This window comes from Labrus mixtus, chromosome 3 (genome assembly GCF_963584025.1).
Source record: "Labrus mixtus chromosome 3, fLabMix1.1, whole genome shotgun sequence".
NCBI lineage: Eukaryota > Metazoa > Chordata > Actinopteri > Labriformes > Labridae > Labrus > Labrus mixtus.
The window spans coordinates 11984247-12006199 of NC_083614.1; the positions used below are offsets into that span (position 1 = coordinate 11984247).

At 42.1% G+C, this 21953-nt stretch overlaps 1 protein-coding gene across 1 annotated transcript in view; it reads left to right on the forward strand.

The window, feature by feature from the left end:
- Nucleotides 1-21953, forward strand: part of LOC132958474 (cadherin-2-like) — an 86999-nt gene that overhangs the window by 57205 nt on the left and 7841 nt on the right. Inside the window, exons 10-15 of the mRNA XM_061031319.1 lie at nt 948-1201; nt 3813-3955; nt 6679-6912; nt 8108-8341; nt 13342-13481; nt 18779-18940. Coding sequence (XP_060887302.1) covers nt 948-1201; nt 3813-3955; nt 6679-6912; nt 8108-8341; nt 13342-13481; nt 18779-18940 — 1167 coding nt within the window. The remainder of the gene's footprint in view (nt 1-947; nt 1202-3812; nt 3956-6678; nt 6913-8107; nt 8342-13341; nt 13482-18778; nt 18941-21953) is intronic.

A 21953-nucleotide genomic window follows, 5' to 3' on the forward strand; every position in this document is an offset into this window, starting at 1 on the left:
AATAGCGGGAAGGTTTGTCTGCAGAGCATTGTTCCTCACAGGGCTGCCGATTCACGGCCCGGACTTTATAATGAGTCAGAAAATTATGAAGAAAAGAGCATTTGCTAAAAAACGTTTTAAAGGAGGTGTTCGCACGTTCAACTAGAACATTAAGTAGGTGTGTAGGACAGACTAGACCTTCACAGCCCGGCCCCACTATACGCAACAATTTTTAACCCCCATTCACTTTGTATTAAGTATGACACGCTGGTAGGGCAAAGGATTATGGGATGCTTGGCGAGCAGGAGACTCGAGAAAGGGGGTGTGACAAAAGTTGTGTGCGATGCAAGCAGCGAGATCCGCCATTCGATTGGATATCCTGGATTCTCCCGGGGTTTCACAGGAAAGGCTATTTTCCCCTGAATTCAAACACTGAAGCTTCATTGTCAGCGACAGGGCAACCTGTGTGAGCATCGACTCTAGAGAGGAGGGGGCGGGGGTGACGGCTCTCTCCAATGTTTTCAGTCTGGACTGCAGTATCCATTTTAAACACTAGGTGTTAAGAGTTACATATGCCTCCTTGTACTGCTACAGCAGCGTTGACTTTCCAACAATGTGGGACGTTGATGTAAAAAGATGGTTTTCAGTTTGCTTTATGAAGAGTACAAATGAGGAAAAATGCATAAAACTATAATTGTTTTGGGAGCAAAAGTTTAATCTGGATCTTTGAAATAGGCTGAAAAAATTCAGGTCAGCTCTCTTACATCAAGGCCCATTTTGGATTTATAAACCAGCTCGTTTTAATGTTTCACTTTATTTTATATAGCAAAGCTCCTAAGAACAGTCAGAATAAACTTTAATGCAACTCAGGACCTTGACTAATCTGATGAACATATAAATCCAACGTGCTCCAGAAGCATCCAGTGTTTTCTGTCATTTTCATCCTATCCCTCCTCACCTCTTTCCAGCCTATAGATTTTGAGCTGACACGTTCCTTCATGCTGACGGTGGAGGCAGAGAATGAAGTCCCGCTGGTCCGCGGCATCCACCTGCCTCGTCAGTCCACAGCGACCATCTCCGTACGAATCCTAGACCTCAACGAGAGTCCAGAGTTCAGCCCGAACCCCAAATCCATTAAGCTTGAGGAGGGTCTGCCTGCCGGGTCTCTGCTCACCACGTTCACTGCCCAAGACCCAGACCGCTTCATGAGACAAACTATTCGGTAAGAACGCCCCCTTGCTTGGTACCCAGAGCCTCATTTTGTGACGGTAAAGACCTTCAGTATCCTCATAATGTGAAGGTACACTTTAAAATGATGAGCAGGTAGAAGCAAAGGGCTAATTGTGTCTCTAAATGTATTTCATAAGAAGGACCTTTGAATATCTGACGGCCTTTTCATCGTTTAAATCAGCTTTGCATTTATTTGAATACATTGTGAAGACACTGTCAGAGACTGTCATTGAAAAGGCTGAGACTGAGGACAAATGAGCTCATTAGTATGTATTTAATGCAACCTTGGATTCAGTTACTAATATTGGTTTTATCTTTTTCTTTAATTCACATCCTCATATGAAATACTGTGATTCCATTAGAGGCAGTGATCGCAGAAAGCTCTTCTCTGACGATGGGAGTTGTTAAATGGACTGGAGCTTGTAGAGTTATTTTCTAGTCTTCTGACTACTCAAAGCGCTTTTACACCGCAGGTCACAGCTACACATTCACTGACTAATCCCATGCATACACATTCATACGCCGCCGACAAAGCAGCGAGAGCAATTCAGGATTAAGTGTCTTGCCCAGGGTCTTATCCTTTTAATTTCTAAAATGTACTAGTTTCCTTGTCATAAAGGCACCAGCAGTTAGCCATAAACTCAGCCTCATTACGATAACAAGATATGATCCATTTCAATGTGGGCTATGCAGCATTGATGTCAGAGACATGAAATAATTAAAATAATGTGTACAAAGGGCACATTTGTCAGATTTCATCCCTCCTGATGAAACATATGTGGTAGCGCTGGATTCTTCACATGCAAAGGGACACATTGTAGTGGAGCAAATAAAAAGAAAAGGGAGCTCACAGAGAACTTCAAACGCTAATTATTTCAACTGTGCTCTGCTCACCAACCACCAAGTGAAGAGAGGTTGGTTCTTGGACTTTACAATCATTGTTTGAAAGTTTTGCCTGCAGGTTTTTAAAACAATTCATACCTCCGACAATTAGTTCTGCTGGAAAATGTTGGCACGGTGTGTCACTCACTGTTTATTAAGTATATGAACATGAGAGGAGTGGCCAATAGGAGGTGGAGTGACTTTTCTATACTGTGACTGCTGCATGGTGCATAGAGTGTATATTTTCTAGATGAAATGATCTAGATATCTTCAGGATTTCATATGTGAAAACAGCTATACATAAAGAGAGAGAGACGTCCGCTGGTACATCACTCCTGTAAACAAATGCAGTGATTTATGTGCAACGTCTTGAGCTTAACATGAACTAAACTTTTGCCACTATTTTAAGTTAAGTGCATCCGGTTGATGTTGGTTTCTGTCAGAACCACCTTGGTTTTTGAGCGTTTTGATTTGATGTCATTCTGCAACGTATTCAAAATCCGATGCAAAAATCCAATAGGCTTTTTTCGAAAGACCCCATGGCGAAGGTAACTTCCAGGTTAGTCTACAAAAATAAGTCATTTGGGTTCCTTTCTATGCTGGATAAACAACTTTCGACTATTGATTGATAAAAAAAAAACTCTTTTTAAGTATCAAAGAAAACACTCAAGGACCCTTCAAGTTGAATATCTACCCAGTAAGGAACATGTAGGACTCGTGCATTTTCTATCTAATGACCATGTTCGACAGCCCAATGTAATTTGCTCAGTAGGGTGAAAATGTTCTTTCACATTACAGTAAGTAAGGGCGTCATGCTGTTCTCAGTTGCTGCCCTATTTTGAGACAGAAGCTGATAAGACTGGCATCTTGTCTGGAGGAAATGTACATCTTTTCAGATCCTGCAGCGCCGACGTAACAACCCGAGTGCAGAAAGCCTGCAGGACTGCAGCTTCTTGTCCCCATCCTTCTTTTCTTTTACATCCCACTATTTGTTTCTAAATGTGGTGCTGAAGTCTTTGTAGCCTAGCAACAGCCAATGGTGGACGCAGACAGTGCTCACAAAAAACACACGAGCACACACAAACACATACACAGAGAAAAAGGAAGAGTATTGTTCACTATAGAGTGGGCCATAGAGAGCATTTTGGTTTTATGATTGTTATTTTTTTGTTGCTTTTTTATTCTGCAGTCGGTGCTGCTCCTACATTTATTCATAACTGTGCCTTTCTACTTCTTATCCAACCAATTAGAAATACACAAAATGTTCTATCTTCTCTATTCATGGGTAGAAGTTCTGCTCTCCTTTATGTAAAGCTGTGCTGTCTCTGTCAGTTTATTGACATCATTTCTCAAATGTATGTCCCTTTTTTTCCAACATGAATGTTGCTGTTGTGTCGTTTTGCAGCAATGCAGATGAATGAGCCGATTCTTTCAGATAAATACGTTTCATCAGCAGGAGACAGGACATCCTCATGCTCCATTTAGATTATGGGTTGTTTCCAAGTCTGGAAAACAAACATATTAAATTCCACTGAATACGTCGTTGGAGATAGTTTTCAGTTCCAGTTAGAGTAAATGAATGAGTTAGGGTTGCTTCATCCGAGTGCTGCAGCCTGCATGTATCAGCTCAGCAGTCGCTGCTTGGCCTGTCGCCAGATAAGCAGATAAAGGAGCCTTTCTGTGTTGGATTCTTACACTGTTTTTTTTCTCTCTGAATCCAGGTACTCCAAGATGTATGACCCTGCCAACTGGCTGGAAATCGACCCGGTTAATGGTCGGATTTCCACCATCGCCATCCTTGACCGAGAGTCTCCCTACGTCAAGAACAACCTTTACAACGTTACCTTCATGGCTTCTGATAACGGTGAGACACACGCGAGGGCAGTGCTGGTGTCCTGCAGTAACCCCCGTCCTCATACCACATAGAGAGGGGGCTTGTGTTCACGGTGCCTCGGTGCTCTTTCAGTAATTGCTGTTTCACAGTGGACTCAATAATCTGACTCCTGTAGTACTCTTAGTGCTCTCTTCACTTCAAGTAGTGAAATCAACAGCAGCAAAGATTCAGGAGGATTTACAGAACGTGTAATAAAGAATTATCCGAGCTGGTACGCTTACACAGTCATGTTACACTGCCGTGTTTCTGTACTCTGTAGATCAGGGGTGGGCAACATGCGGCCCCACTCCTCACTCATTGAGGCCCTCAAGTCAACTTCAAATATCAAAGAAACATGACAGAATCTGCCTTGAAGGATTTTAACCTGAGGTGCCGGTACAACACCACAGAGACAAAATTGATTGGAATATAAAAAATATTCATTTTTTATGTTAACCTTATTTACCCGTAAATGTTTTGTTCTTTGCAAGAAATCAAATGACAAAGTGTCCTAAATTGAGAAAAAAAAAATTTGTCACACCCCGATACCTGGATTTCAGATCATCAGTGTAAGTAATCCATATGGTCATTGACATTAAGTTCTCAACAGTAAGTTGTCCCTGAAAGGCCGTGTCAGTGACATGCATAATGTCTCAGATAGGAACATGTCAGGTTCATGTCTCTGGAAAAATAAAGTTCTAACTTCACTGATTGGTAAGAGGCAGACTGTTTGCTGCAGACAACAGAGAGTACTGTCCACATTTTATTACGTTTTAATACTTTATCCAATAATCAAATGTCCGTGATGAGGGAGACGGTGAGATAACAGAGACAGACTTTGGGCACAGTGCCCTCATTGATTTCTAATGGGGATGTTTTCCTTCCTATTTAGTGCAAGTTTCCAAAAAGTCTTTCCCACATTGCGCTCACCACTGTGATTTATAGCCAACAAAAAGAGGATTCTCTATTCAAAATGTGAAACTGTTCGAGAGGAATGTAATTGAGCAGCAGCTCCAGCTATCCGCTGGTCCCTGCACGCTCTCCATACAGAGACCCCACTGTGTCCTGAGCTTCCTGTTAGCTGTCTGTCTTTGCACATTCTCAGCCCTGATCGTACACCCCTCAAGCATCTCACAGATAGATGTGTAAAAAACCCTGTTAGACGCAAGGACAAAAACACACAAACAAGAGCAATAGGTTTCATATCTGCATTTTTGAAGTGGTCACAACATGTGTAACAGTCCCCGAGGATTAAGCTTCACACCTCAGATTTTACTGAAAGCTCGCTCAGACTAAAGGAGTTTTAAAATCCTAACTGCCGCCAGACCCTTTCATGACGTTTTCCGTCAAGATTTGAATTCCTGAACATCACACATTTTTGATACAAACCGGGGCGTCCTGGATTCTCTCCGAGCAGATCGGGTGACGTTATGAATGGATCATTATCTGACTCACACTACAAGATATTCTTGGACGATAATCTGTTCTGAGGAGCCTCAAGTCGAGAACACCCCCTCTGGGATCGACCCGTCGGCCCGTTTATCCTGCAGTCTGAGCCAGGCTTTAGAATACAGTTTTTACGTTGCAAGGGAAAAGGCTTTTTTTTCAGATAACTAATGAAGTGGCAATGTCACTGCTAGCTTTAGTATGCATAGCTAGAAAGATGAACAAACTCTGCAGTAGCATTTTCCCAACTTGAGTTTTTGAAAATCTGCATTGTCAGCTATCCTCCATATGATGCATAAAACACTAGGATTATACTGTATGAAATAAATACATAAACCTTATATGAAACTTGACATTCTTTTTTGCTTGATGATATTCTATATTTTTCAGTATAAATCATTCTTTGAGGACTATGTTTTAGTCTCTGGGGCGCTCAGCTGTGAGCCTCTTGGTTCCAACTGAAGACGTCAGTTTTAAAAATAAAAACGGTCACAGATGTATAATTTCATTTTTTAAAGGCTCAGTCATTTCCTAAAAAAGCTGCCCACTGACCAAACAGAAAGAGATTGTTCATTTTGTTTACGAGTCATTTTTAGTGGTGGATTATTCCACATGTGAAGCTGTAGTCAGTATTATGGGCAGCAGGATAATGAATACTAGATTAGATTGTGGAAGAACCCCAGTGTGTGTGTTTATGGTGCATGTAATCTAGTGTGGGGCTCATCGTTGTGTTTGTTACAGTTCAAGGACAACAGTTAAGAGGAATAAGATCTCTCAGTACATCGTCCTTCACAAAGAGTGGACCCTTTTTATGTACAAGACTACCTGAGCTGCTCTGCTTCTCTCAGTGTCTCTGCGTCTTCATGATACATCAGTAACATGACATTAATAAACCAGAGGAAATAAAACTTTTTTTTTTGTCAAACTTATGCTGAGACTTCATCTCTACACACTTAAGGCTTAAGGCTTTGGTGGCTTGTGGAGGAAAACTATTTCCTTTTGATTGTCTTCAGCAAAGCCAGAGATGTAAGAGACAGAGGTGAAATGGAGAGGAGATTTGTATCTAATATGGCGTCTTGTGATCATAGTTTTAAATCACATCAACTGACCCTTCATTAATATTGGCTGACCTCTACCAAAGGAGTTCTAATTATCATTAAGATAAAGCTTTAAGAAGTGCAGTATACTGTATGTTGTAAGCACTGATTGCTGATAAACGTTCAAACGACGTGAAATGGAATGATAAATGTGTCTTTCCGTGTGTCCAGGTATCCCCCCTGCCAGCGGGACAGGCACCCTTCAGATGTACCTGCTGGACATTAATGACAACGCACCGCACGTTTTCCCCCCTGAGGTGGAGATGTGTGAGAGGCCGGATCCTAACACCATCAACATCACAGCCAGTGACCCCGACCTGACCCCTAATGCTGGACCATTCGCCTTTGAGCTGACCAATCACCCGACAGACGTACGCCGCAACTGGACTCTGAGCCGCATCAATGGTCAGTATTTAGGATCACTTGTTAGTTTTGATATTTATCTATATTCAGTCATTCATTCTCTTACTTCCTGTACCTGGTCATCCCCAAAATTAATAAAAACCAATAGATTACTAAGCATGGTTTCACACTAGGGACCCGGGCCCGATCCAAGTACACTTGAGCCCAAAGTGCAGTTCATTTGATCAGTGTGAACACAAAGGTACCGTACTCGGGTTCCATGCACAAGGCTGCTTGAAGAGGTGGTCTTGGGCTAGTCCACTATTGTAGTTATTGAGGATAATGTCACACACCGCTCCAGTGTTTGGCTCAGGGAGGGTCCTGACTCAGGGTGGACATGTGCCTAACCAGATTATAAATGTAGAGGAGTCCCTCATGGCCATCTTAATCGATTAAGCAGCCTGGTTTTAAGTCAGGATGGGTACACTGGTATATCCCACATCCCCTACCCTACTATTCAAAGTCCCACCCTGAGGTTCTGTGATGAGAGAGTTGGCTTTGGCTGACCAAGGCCTTAAGATAGTATCCTAAGACCTAGAATGAGCAGACTCTGTGAACAGATGGACATGTGACATGCAGGTGAGTTCAAAAGGTTCAACTGGCCAGCAGGGACAGGAAACAATAAAACCATTTTATGTTGCCTTTGTGATCACATTCCCAGAGTTACACTCTATAAACAGTTTTCTCTATTACTGTCTGTCGCTTTGAGCCTTTTTCTTTGTTTCTTTTCAGAACATTATACAACTCCTTTTAGATTAAAGTTACATAACACGCTTAGTCTTGGCTGGTGTTATTAAATGTAATACTCCTTTTTACAGACATTTGAAAGTCACATCACAGAAACTAAAGAAGATGTGTAGCTGCAGACCTATAGTGAGGTTTAAGTAACATTCATATCAATATATTTATTACTATTTGATGTGTTAGTGATTAAAATATGGGAAAATATGCAGTACTGGTCTCTCCATTGGAACATACTGTGGAAATGAGTATTTGAAAACAAACAAAAGAAAACCCAGCTGCACCAGTTAAGCCCCACCATTAGCAGTCTTTAGCAGTACTGGGAATCTCTCAGTGTAATGAAGTGGAAGGTCATGAATATAAAGCAGATTGGAGTGTATCAGCGACAGTTTGCCAGACTTGGCCGTCTCTCCGCTTCTCCATCTTTGTACCCTTCTATCTTTGTGTCGCACTCCAGGCGAGTATGCCCTGCTGCGACTGCGGATCGGCTCCTTGGCCAGTGGGATCTACGAGGTACCCATCAAGATCACAGACTCTGGCAACCTGCCCATGTCCAACACGTCATACCTGAAGGTCAAGGTCTGCCAGTGTGATCACCATGGAGACTGTGTGGACATGGAGCGAATCATTGCCGCTGGACTTGGCACCGGAGCTATCATCGCCATCCTCATCTGCATTATCATACTATTAGGTGAGCCTCCAAACACACACACACACACACACACACACACACACACACACACACACACACACACACACACACACCATGTCAAGTAATCCATTTGTCTGAATCATGTTGGAGAGTGGTTTAAAATTACAGAGATTTCTATAAAACAAATAACTTTATTCTGAAGAATGAGAACAGTTAATCAAACACCTCTCTGACACAGCACAGAAAACATTGTTTTGTTTAGGGACCCTTATCCAATACAAGGAGGGCTTTGGGTTCAGCCAACCAGGAAGCTGCCCCAAGGCCTCAGACAACCAGGGGTCACAACAGCCCCAGGTATATGCACCATGTTGGCCAAGAATGAAATCCCTTAACTAATATTGAATGGATAATCATTTAAATCAAACAAGAGTTTTTTAAATACTGGGGTCCCACAGGGCTGTGTCTTATCACCCATCCTCTTTTCCATATATGAAAATGTATAAACCTGTGATGACAATGGACTGACACTGTTTAAATATGCTATTGGGGCAGCTGTTGCTCAGTCGGTCGTCTCTCAATAGAAAGGTCTGGGGTTTGATACCCAGCTCCTGCAGCAACATGTCAGATGTGTCCTCGGGCAAGACACTTAACCCCAAATTGCTCCTTCAGCTTCGCCGGCAGCTTGTTGATGTGTGTGGATTAGTTTATGCTGATTAGTTTGATGGTCACTTTACGCAGCAGCCTCTGCCATCAGTGTGTGAATGTGTAGGTGTGACCTGCGGTGTAAAAGCCCCTTGAGTTGTCAGAAGACTAGAAAAGCGTGATATAAGCTCAAGTCCATTTAGCACTTACCATTACTACCAGAGGAAGTAGAGGTATCATTTCATTTAACTATGATTTGTATTTCAAGGCATCCCCCCCCCCCCCCCCCCCCCCCACACACACACACACCCTTTCATTACATTCGTACTCTGCAGTCAACAGCTACATCAGACACTGTAAATGCATCTCATTTTGTCAAGCATAGCTTTGCCATGGCAGAGATTTCATGATCAAATCCCAAGTGTGATTGTCAAGCTAGTTTCAGTGTTTTTTTTTCAACTTATGTGTTTGTGAACAAGTGGCACTCCATGTGCTTGGACACTGTGAATGGCCCTTTTGAGCTGCTCGCCTGGTACTGCTACAAGTAAACAAAGAAGTGGACGGAGGAAGGAACTCAGTTTTCAAGCGGAGCAATAAAATATGATTATGAAGAAGTGATAATGTACTTGGATTCCCTGTTTTAGACATCACATTTCAAAAGCAACAACAATGAGCGCGACTCTGTTTAACACAGGATCAGTATTCAAGTGCTTTTTAGACAAGGGAGAGCTTTTTAAAGGTGACATATTGTATAAAATACACTTCACCATGTTTCTCTAACAATAATATGTGTCCCAGTCCGTCTACAAACCCCCAAATTATGAGAAAAGTCCATCCTCTCTGTCTTTTGCCTGCTTCACTTTTCAGAAAATGTGTGCTCGAACAGGCTGTTTGGAGATTTTCCCTTCATGATATCACAAAGGGCAGTAACCCCTCCCCCAGGTTGTTGACACTCCCAGGGCTAGGTGTTTGTTCTGTGCTCTGAGTCTGCCTTCTCACCGTAAACAATAGGCCATGGAGCGAGAAAGCCTGAGTAACCCAAGCACTTCCAGAGAGGGGCGTGGTCAGACACAGCTCATTTGCATTTAAAGGTACAGACACAGAAACAGCCTGTTCTGAGCAGGACTGAAATAGAGGGGTTTATAAGCATGATCAAATACAGGATCAGAGTGGATTTACAACAAGAAACTTCACAGACATGTTTTGGGGAGCTCTGAGACTTATTTAAACTTGTTAAAAAAACTAAGATAATATGTGACCTTTAAAATGAGAATAAACCATCTTTGGCCCATATTTTGTTTCTTCACTCCCTGCATGTGTTTTCATACGCTGCAGTGTGACACACTCTCTGGACCAGCATAAAGATTCAAGCACTGAAATATGATTTTGAAGGAATGTGCTCAAAGGATTAGAAGTTTCAGTTAAAAAGTCATGTCTGAATGAAGGGTTTAATTGTAAGCACGTTAGTTGAAGTGTCAGAAGTTGTGAAAGTGCTGAATGGGTCAAGCTGCACTTTAGGTCTAATGGCCTAATTACGCTGTAGAGTTATTTTGAGTGTAAACACTGAAGGAAGCTGGAGTATTAGATGACATGAAAGTAATGGATGGAGATTTAGGATAAGTGATCAGTGTTAAACCAAATGGATCAATATTTCTTGTGAAAGTCTGAGGATGTTTTCACAGTTTTAAAAAGTTACAGGGTGTAAAAGAGATGACACTCTTAATAAGCCTGGGATGTTTTTTTTCCCCTCCATATTTTAATACTTGTAAGATTCTAAGTTGGGTTCTACACTTTTTTTTAATAAAAGTTTTAGGGATGCATGTTTCTTTAATGAGTCATCCTTTGTGAATTTTCAACTCAAATCTTGACAGTCGCTCTGGCACCATTAGGAGCTGAGCAAAATCTGGGGCAAGTAAGTTCATAGAAAGGGATTTTGTGAATAGTAGAGAAGGAAGAGCGAAAAAAGAAGAGGCAGCAGAAGCAACTGACTACTGTCATGTTGGGCCTGGTCACCTAAACAGAGACAAGTTCATTGAAGGTTTAGTTTGTGATCGACCATGTTGTAGAATAAGACCAAATCTGGGCCCAAACCCAGTATTGTGTTTTTTTAGAGAGATTAGGTGTATTGTTTTTTGTCTCCTTGCAGAGCCAGAAACCTTCCCCGTTGGTTTCACTGTGTTACTAATGGCGACAAGTCGTTTTTCAATTCATCCCTCCTGGGTTTAAATGGTCCTCACTTAGAATTTCACTCAGCATCCTAATGGGTTTGGGCCCATGGAGGAACAGCAGTGCAGGTTTACAAACGCACACACCAAAGCTCCCCTGTCTTGTAAATCCAGGCCGATTATTACGGTCAAATGTTGTGAAAGATTCACATTCAGTTTTAAACTCTCTGGTTTTCTAAAAATACGAGCCGTGTACCAGATGAGTCCCATAGGAGAGGATTGAACTGAAGTTTTTGTTTGGTATTAAACTAAATTGTTCCACAAGGTGGACTGAGGAGACTGCAGAGGCTTTGCAGTTGTGATAAATATACAGCATTTCTGATAATGGACTTGAGCTTGTATCGTTCTTTTTTAGTCTTCTTATTACTCAAAGTCCTTTTACACCGCAGGTCACACCTACACATTCACACACTGATGGCAGGTTTCTATATAAGGAGTCAATTGGTATTGACTAATCCATTCATACGCAGTCACACGCTGTGAAGCAGCGAGAGCAACTTTGGGTTAAGTGTCTTGCCCAAAGACACATCAGACATGTGGCTGCAGGAGCTGGGGATCTTCCAGTTGAGAGACGGCCGACTTAACCAGTGAGCCACTGCCACCCCTAATGTGCTGAGTCTCTCTGAGAAATGTCTGATAATAAATTGTTTTCTTGAATTAGAACCAGAATAGACACAGGGACAGCACTGTAGGTGAGGACAGATTGTTCTTGTGAAACATTAGATGTTTAAGAACACATTGGCCATAAAACAAAACAGGGTGGTTAGTGGGCGCCCAATGTACCGAGGCTATAGTCCACCGGGTTTAAATCCGACTTGTGGCTCCTTTCCCGCATGTCATTCCCCTCCTTCTCTCTCTCCCCAGTTTCTGACTCTATCCACTGTCCTATCTCTATCCAAAGGCATGAAAAGCCCAAATATAAACCTAAGGCTGTCCAGTAATCTTTCTAATGAGCACTTATCCGTGTCTTTGGCTGATCAGTACAGGAATGAGAGAATGTTTACATGCAGTAGATTGGCCTTTTGAGTGGTTCCATCAGTGTGTGATGTTCTGTTTACACGTTTTCTGGAGGCCTGAAAGGGAGGAAGGATCAAGGTTGGCTGTAGAAAAGACACAAAGTATGAGCAAGTAAAAAAAAAATGAATGTAAACAAATTTAAAAGAAGCGTTGTTTTTTTCTACTTTAATAATTTTTTGACCCCTCTGATTAATCTTAGAAAACACGAGGGCTCAGTGCCAGTTGATCTCTCTGTCCATTGGGGCAGTTGGCAGGACGCTTTATCCTTTTTTTTTTTTCTCTCTCTCGTTGTGGACAAATCAACAGCGAACAGACCGGACTGTTTGTTTTGCAGAGAAGGCCATCCATCCTTATACTGACAGCCAGGCGTAGGACATGGTCTACCACAGCCCAGCAGAAGCATATCATTTTATGTGTTTTACATGTGATCTTTTTATTTTTGAGGCAGGACAGTGGACCGAGTCAGAAATCAGGGAGAGAGAGAGAGATATATACATATATATATATATATATATATATACATATATATATATATATATATAGAGAGAGAGAGAGAGAGAGAGAGAGAGATGACATGCAGGAAAGAAGCCACAGGTCAGATTTGAACCCGGGCCACCCCGTCTGGAGTACCAGAACCTCATGGGGCGTGTCCACCGGCGCCCCAGTGATCTTCAGTTGAAATTAGAAAAACATCCACAGTTTAAAGAGTCCCTTAACTCTGCGGCTGTGGCTCAGTTGGTAGAGTCGTCATCTCTCAACCAGAAGGCTGACGGTTCGATCCCCAGCTCCTGCAGCCACATGTCTGATGTGGCCAGTGGCGTATGAATGCGTATGAATAAGATTAGTTACTTCTGATGGTCTCACTACATAGCAGCCTTTACCATCAGTGTGTGAATGTGTAGGTGTGACCTGGAGTGTAAATGCGCTTTGAGTAGTCAGAAGACTAGAAAAGTGTTATACAGGCAATTCAATTTACCATTCACCATAACTCTGTACATACTTAAACCAAAAGTTTTCTTTGTATTTTATTTTAGGGGCCTTCAGAGTTGCTAGAATGATGATTTAGTCCCTGCACAGATCCCTCTGAAAGCATCCAATGAGTGTGCATATTCTCTCATATGTCCTTATCTCCTTTTGTCATACCTTTCCCTGCAGTGCTGGTTCTGCTGTTTGTGATGTGGATGAAGAGGAGAGATAAGGAGCGACAGGCCAAGCAACTCCTCATTGATCCAGAGGACGACGTCCGGGACAACATCCTCAAATATGACGAGGAGGGAGGCGGAGAGGAAGATCAGGTACACATGCACATACACACTAGAACAATAACTGAGAAATTTGATATATAAAACTTGCACGCTTCACCCCTAAAGTCCATTTCGTTTGACTAGTGTGAATGCTCACTTCGAGCTTGGTAGAGGTGTGCTTTGTCTCGGTACAGTTCATGCATGAGAATAAGCACGGGTACACAACTGGAGAAATCCCAGAGTGTGCTCTCTGTATCTGACTAACATGACTCAAAATAAGACACAAAGTCAGTGAAGTAGCTGTCGTGTTCTGTGTTGTTCTCTGATGTGACAGGGCGTCCCTTTTATTTTTTATTTTCTCGAATTCGCCTGTCTTCTAAACTTTGCACGTTTCAAGATCACGTAAAGCCATTCATGTGTTGTACTACGACACTATGTATAAGAGGTAACCGTGCTCAGGCCCGCTTAGTCTTTGAGCAGTGTGAGTGCAGACCAGCAGGGGAACGGGGAGGGGGGGGGGGGGCAATCGTGCTTAATCACAGTACGGGACAACTTTCCCTAGTGTGAGTGCGCCCTTATTGAACGCTAGAGCTGCTAATGCTTGTGACTGAATGTGCATTTACATTTATCAGTACTAAACTAAGCGAATGCACATCTTTTAAAACATCAACAATGACATGATGTTCTTATTACACACAAATACATTCACATCCATATTCTTCAAATCAACACAAACTACATGAAATGTTGCCACATAGAAACACCCTTTGCTTCCCTCCACTTTTCGCTCATGTGTCCTCCAGATAAGATTAAGTGTACCACAAAAGAGGACCTCCAAACAGGATTAATTGCTTTCTGTTGGAGAACAATTTCCTGCGTCTCCACTCTACTCCTCTGCTGGTGCCAAGCACATAAGCTGCTCGACACTTCTACTGGGGGGAAAAAAAAACGTTTAACCCTTTAACAACTCAACAAGCTACACTGAGGACATGTTTGACTTTTGAAAACAGCAGGTCATTGCAGTCGCTTTAAAGTGCAAATGTTTGTTTACTTACAAACTTTTGCACAGTTATCATTCTTTAAATTTGGGGGATTCTTCTATTTGCTCTTTGTTAATTTGCCCATGTTTGTCTGAGCTGATGTCCCGGGTCTGCACTGGATCTTCTGTTTAGAGTTTAATGGCACAGTTTTGCCCTCAACGATTGACTAAGCCTTAACCCCTCATTTTCATTTTCAAATAAACCTCATGCTGTCAAAATAGAAGCCCCACAGCCTTAAACTCTACAGCCTGTAAATGTTAAAAGTTTAAATTTTTTATATTGAATACATTTGAAATTAATCTCAATTAACCAGGCAGGTTTCCACTGGGTTGCTTATTAGCGAAGGTTATCATGATTACACTCTAAATGAAGATAATGAACATGGACAGTATTGTACCTGCTTAGCATGCTAACATGCGGATGTTAGCATGTAGGTAGTTAAGCTGCTAGCATGGCTGGAGACATTTTGGTGAACTTCACATGTTACCCGTGACATATACATATTAATCATCTGTTCCCAATCTGGGGTTTGGATCCTCAGGGGTGGGCGTCAAAGATCTCAGAGGGGGGTGGATGGGGTGGGGGACGGTGTGTTAGGCTTTACGACCACATAACCCCAATTATTAGTATTACTGACTTTTAAAGCTCTACATGACCAGGCCGGTAGTTATATAATTGACTTACTAACTCCTTATGAGCCTGGGCGGCCCCTTAGATCTACTGATCGGTTTACTGGTTATACCCATAACCAGTTTGAAGACAAAGGGCTGTCAGGCTTTTATTTTGGAGACTGGCCCTCAAAACTCTCTGAAATGCTGTTTGCTAACTCTGTCTCAGCTTTTAAATCTATACTTAAAACATTCTTTTAACATCCCCTCCCCCAGGTGGTTGACACTCCCACAGCTAGGTGTTTGTTCTGCCCTCTGAGTCTGCCTTCTCACCGTAGACAATAGGACATGGAGCGAGAAAGCCCGAGGCACTCAAAGCCCTTCTAGAGAGGGGGCGTGGTCAGACACAGCTCATTTACATTTAAAGCTACAGACACAGAAACAGTCTGTTCTGAGCAGGGCTGAAATAGAGGGGTTTATAGACATGATCAAATACAGGATCAGAGTGGATTTAGAACAAGAAGCTTCACAGGGGAGCTTTGAGACTTAATTAAACTGGTTAAAAAGGAGAATAATATGTGACCTTTAATTTTTTTGAGAGCTAATATGACAATTTTTTAACAAAATGACATCAAAGGGAATGTGTCAAATTTTTGGAAAACAAGCTTTTGCAGAAAACTTTCCTAAGATTAATGGTGCTATGTGTGGTCTTGTTACTGTAATAATAACTCTCCATGACTTATTATATGGAAGTAAGTAATATCCACAGTATCTTTGTACAGTACAAACAGTGCAGCAAGAGATCGTGAAAATATACTGAGGTTTGCGTCTGTCTTTATCACAGCTACTGTGACACATTGCACAGGCCTTGGATAGTGTTGGGACTCTCTTCTGTTTGATCAGATTTTCTTTTTCAGCTTCTTTCCACAGACAGCCCGAGTCATTATTTATCTGGATTCAAGCTTTGGATAAGAAGACTTGGTTCACAGGAATACACTCTTAAGAAGCATGACAAATAAACACACACACACACACACACACACACACACACACACACACACACACACACACACATATATGGTACACACAAAATCAAAACATTAAGTCAGAACAGCTGTTCCTTAATTTCCTTCATCCTTACCTATAACTAGTACTTACTAAACCCTAAGGGCCCATTGAAGGATGCACATGCAGTGATGGAGTGAACATTCAGGTTTTCCTGAAGCAAATAATGGCTGAGTGATAAAATTCAAGGATATCTGATTGGCAGAGGGTACTTCTGGGAACTACCACACTGAAATGAGTCATCATCCTCTGCACTGCAAACTTTTGCACTTTCTTTTTCAAACTATATCCAGGTGTGAGAAAGAAAGATTGATGGATGGATAGATGGAAAGATGGATAGAAAGATTGATGGACGGGTGGAAAGATGGATAGAAAGATGGATGGATGGATTGATTGATGGATGGATAGATGGACGGATAAATGAAAAGGTCTGAAATAAATAGAGAAGTTTACTCTGTTCTGGCAAAATCAGTGTTTTGAAGCTAAGAAACTCTAAGTGTGCTTAAAACCTAAATATTAGAGCCAACTCTTATCTCAAGTTGACAGGGTCTAGTGCAGTGTTTTTTTTTCCTTTGGAGCACACATGAAAAAAAGTTATGTATTTTCCCTGATCCCAAATATTGTTATCCCAATATTATTGTCATGATGTTATCTTATACTAAGGCTTAGCATACAGAGTTTCCATGTGTGCATGTACAACTGTGTGCTCATGGATAGTGAATAAAACACTACAACATGCTCCTAGAGATGGTTAGAAATAATTTAAAATATAAAGTATTTGTTGTAAAGAGGCCTGAGAGAGTGAAGTGCTGGTACATCTTATTCCACAAAGTACTTCAAGAAGTGGAAATGTCCTTCCTCCGAGGACATCGCTCCATGGTCTTTGCGTGTGAAATTACAAGAAGAAAAAGCAGAAATAATTTCCGTTCTCACAGCCAGGTTATTGCAGGGCTCGCTGCAGCTCTTCAGTGAAAAGTATTCCGTTGGTCTGCCATTATCTCGAACAAAGCCCAAGGTCAATCCGCAGCATGCCGTTATTGTCCTGAAAAGGCCGCTTTAGTCGATTTCCCTGGAGACCTGAGAGCACCAAATGGTTTCTGGATGGTTGCTGCAGTGACTCAGACAATACCATTCAACATGAACAGATCAGAGGCTGTGACACACACTTCCCCCCCTGCACGCTGACTGCGCTGATGTGGTAGTGAAGGTGAAAGAGAGACTGTGTTTCTCTAAGTGGATGCTAATTAGGTAGCATTAGAGTCGAGTTCACTCTTCCCTTAGGCCATGATGTTGGAGAAACTGTAGATGTTGATTCAGAGAAGCTCATGGTTTCCACTTGAGGTAGAGAAATACTCAAAGCTTAAACTGTTCAACACAGCTGGAACAAAACAGAGGTGTCCAGTCATTGTATTGTAAGTGTATGATCTAGCCCTGGAAACAATCTTTGTATTATTAGCCTGTCATTGTCCTAATGAGTACTACAGTTAGTACATTTTTAAATTTTGCAAAAAGAAGACATTATTATACTTTATGGGGTTCTTATTTCTAATTTAAGATTAAATCACACTTAAAGGAGCAATATGTAACTGACACCTAGTGTTTAAAATACTGCAGCCCAAATTCAAAACCCTGGAGAGAGCTGTCTCCCCCCGCCCCCTCCTCCAATGAGTCAATGCTCATGCAGGTTGCCATGTCTTAAACACTGAAGCTTCAGTGTTTATCCAGCTCTGCATCGGTCTGTAAACCTTTCTGCGTTCTAACCTCTCTCCATTTTTCAAAAGCATCTCCAATATTGATCCTAGTTTGAGCACGTTTCTGCTCATGGAGCTTATTAGAAACATGCAGAGGCTTTTTATATTAGGACAATCAGTTATATCTGAAACAGTTCGCTTTGGCAATTAAAAGCACAGTTCAGGCTGGTTTGGAGCTGTTGGACACTCTTTTCTGGTGACAGCAGCTCACATAACAGGCTGCACTGTTTGCACATTGATGAACATCTTCACAAGCTTTTGTTCATTGTTCATTAGGTTAAAATCTTTTTTGTGTGTTTGTGATGAGTGGGAAATGAGTGTCTCTGAGTGCAGTGGGTGCAGACTCTGTCCTCTTGGAAGCATGGTCTGTCTTTGGCGTCCACTCTCGATGGTCCAAACCGTGCTCACTGTATATTATCTATCTACCTGAATCTGTTATACAGTCAAACCCAAAGCATTGTGTACCGTTCTTAGACAGAAGCTGTTTCAGTTCCGTGGTTTCCACTAGATGATGAATATCTTGACTCTGATGGACCTCCCTCTTTATTATCTCGGGTCATCATCAGTTCACTACCAAAGCGTCTCCAAGTCTTTTGTTTGGTCCCCAACCTGCAATCCTAAAGACACACCCATCAACCTCAGACATTGTTTTTAGGCCTTTTTCAGGTCATTAGATCATCCAAGGTGCAGTCTCCTTTGTTGGACTCAAGATGACATTCAAAATTACACCTTTCATTTTCCTGTGTTCAATATAAGCTTACAGATGTGTATGTTATTCGTTAAACGTCCTGATGAGGGTGAAGTGTTGTTGACCTCCCAGGCTATAAAAGTGACCCGAGTTTCTTTGCTTTTAAACCAACATTGGTGATGTTTTATGTGTTTAGGACTACGACCTGAGTCAGCTGCAGCAGCCTGATGCACTAGAGCCTGAGTGCGTCAAAGTGGGGATCAGACGTTTGGATGAGAGGCCTCTCCATCATGACCACCAGTACCCCCTCCGCTCTGCTGCCCCCCACCCAGGAGACATCGGAGACTTCATCCACGAGGTACTGCTGCACACATCTTCTTGATAAATACATCTGGGATCAACAACTCGTATGTTGTCTATTACCAACTAAACCTTTCTGGTGATTTCTTTGTGTAATAATGTGCCAGTACTCCTGTCAGTCTAAACCAGTAATCATGACCACGGCAGAGGAGGATGTCTCGTCCTCACAAACCGACATCCAATCTGTTTGCCAAGATTATATTCTGGTGTCGGAAACATGCACTTCTCAGCACACAGGAAGTGATGAATCACAAGTTGAGTGAAATACAAACTGTCTGTTTGTCAGCAGTAAGCAAACACTGTGTCCAGAAAAAGCTGGATTTGCCAACGTTAGATCTCATGCTTCTCTCATCCCTTCTCTATCCTTCGCTATAAACCATCAAAGGCTGGCCGGGATGTGAGCCGTTTACCTCATCACCTTACAGGATTTAGGGATATTGAAGATGAAACAAATTCTTTTCAAACTGATGTGCTTAGTTGCTATTCTGAGCTGTGTGTACAGACACTTCTCCACTCTTTGCAGACTTTGATTTTTGCTAATTAAAACAGAATGCAATGTCTGTGGCACGGATAGCACCCTAAGAATTATGCAGATTTAAAATGTTTCTTATTCCTGGCTCAGTTGTGTCGTAGATCTCTACGTTAAAGACCAAATAAATACACAGGTTTCAGTTATGAACTAGTGATGCTGCATGACGTGAGGGTGAGACACTGATGGAACTGGTTTGTGTAAAGAAAGAGACACTTTGCAGAGAAACACAGGGAGCACGGTGCCTGTGTTTTTCTTCATTCGATTTGCTAATGGTTTGGATTAGCTTGCCTCAGACGTGGCCACAGCCTGACTACCTAATTGGAGGTAAATCCATTGAGTTTAGTTAATCCCACAGAGTGTCTGCAGCCATTTTAAGGTCCTCAAGAGGACAGTTCAGGCAGACACTGTGTTCACTTTTCTATTGCTTCCCATGTTCACTTTCTTATTGTTGATGCTGTACAGAGCTCAGCACACGGGTGCAGCAGTGCCCCATTTTCAACCGACAGGAGGTTAAATCAATGTGAATGAAAGTTAAGCTGCTTTAAATGGAAGTTCAGTTCCTTTTCTTTGACAAATTAGACATACTCACATAAAACAAACAGCTCAGCAACATCAGCATTTCCACAGTGTATCCCTAACTGTGTCTGCTGTTTCCTGCTGCACAGATTCAGGTACATTAGCTTTAAATAACTGCAGCTGGAAACCAGGGGGATAGGAAACAAAAAATGAATAAATAAATAAAAAACTGTCACAAAGATGCTTAAGTGCTTCTCAAGGCCGAGGGAAACGGCAAAATTGGTGAATCTATGGGGTTTTAATTACACACCACTGATTCCACATCAATTAAACGTCATGCTGAAATAAATCTAAACTTTGATTCTTTCAGAATAAGTACAAAAGACTGGTAATCGGGCAAAAAAGCCATGTCTAAATCCAAGATACATTTCTCTTTGGGGAAAAATAAAGTATATCTTCTCTTATCTCATCTTATCTTATGTGCTCCTCGGATGGCCCCAGTGTCAAATTGGGAAGCCGTTCCCACTTCTGTGTGTTCATGAGCTTCTAATTTGAAAAGTCTGAATGTTGTAACAACAAAAAACAAGATGGATCCTGCGAAGGAAAAGTGTTGCATGTCTCTGTTACAAGTTATATTTGAGCAACAAGTTGACATGCAATACGTGTTTTATTAAAAAAATCATCTTGTGATGATGAATATGATGTCAGGTCAGCACATGGGGGGACCGAATTCTTTCTCGGGTTTCCAACTTGTTTTTCAAACTGGAGCAGGCGTTCATGTGCATTTTTCAACTCTGTAATAATTTTTTCCGATGTGTGCGACCCCGCATGAATGCAGGGTCAAATAGTCAGTAAGACGTGAGGTCACACCTCATCTCCAAGTCAGGCAGAATAAAGGCGGCCATTGTAGCTTCTGCAGGCTTCTTTCTGTTCTGCCCCCCTGATTTCTTCTCCACTTTTCTGTATGTCTTTATGTAGATTTAATGCAGACGTTTTCCTACCCGAGGACAGTCTGTCTTCAAAGGAATTCATGATGTTAGACCGAGTTTTGGACATAAAAAGCGGCAGAAGTAAATTAAAAAAGAGAGTTTCGAAGCCTGTCTGCCCGCTCCTGAAAGATGTGGACATTGTCTGTTTGGGAAGGTTCATGTACAGAGTTGACATTTGAATACTGCGTTATGGTACACATACGTTGATCCAGTCCCCTTGAGAAGTTTGAGCACACTGTATTGAAATCTGTCACTGCTTCTTATCAGCGCTATCAGTGTCTCTCTGCTCGACTTGTGAAAGCGTCATAAAAGCACTCTCTCAGATGGATTAACGCGAGTGTCAGAGTTAATCAGATGCTGGAAGAGACGGAGCTCTTCCTTCAACAGGTCCGATATCTGTCACCGCTACCTTAGTGCGTAGCATTTAAGCAGTGCAGCATCTCAGCCACGAAGACTCATCATTGTCAGTGCAGCTGATACATGTCAATCTCTCCGTGTGTTAACTGCTTCCATATTGTTTGACTGTGTGTGTGTGTGTGTGTGTGTGTGTGTGTGTGTGTGTGTGTGTGTGTGTGTGTGTGTGTGTGTGTGTGTGTGTGTGTGTGTGTGTGTGTGTGTGTGTGTGTGTGTGTGTGTGTGTGTGTGTGTGTGTGTGTGTGTTTTTTTTGGTCGGGCTGCATAAAGACATCTGCCAAGCGGAGCTATGAATAATGAGAGGGAGCTGTCAGACATGGCAAGCTGATCTAGACAGCTTAATCCGGCAGACATGACAAGCTGATGCCTCTCGTCCTGCCTCTCTCCCGCTCTGCGTTAATTCACTCCTCCCATCGAGTTTCAAAGAGACAGGAGTTTCTTGAGTCAGACGACAGACGCCGTCCCAAAATTATTTCCACAGCTTATCAGATTTAAAGCTCTCATTTCCAACATTCTCGACGGCAGCAAGAGGCGAAGACCTCCTCTTCTTCTAGCCTCTT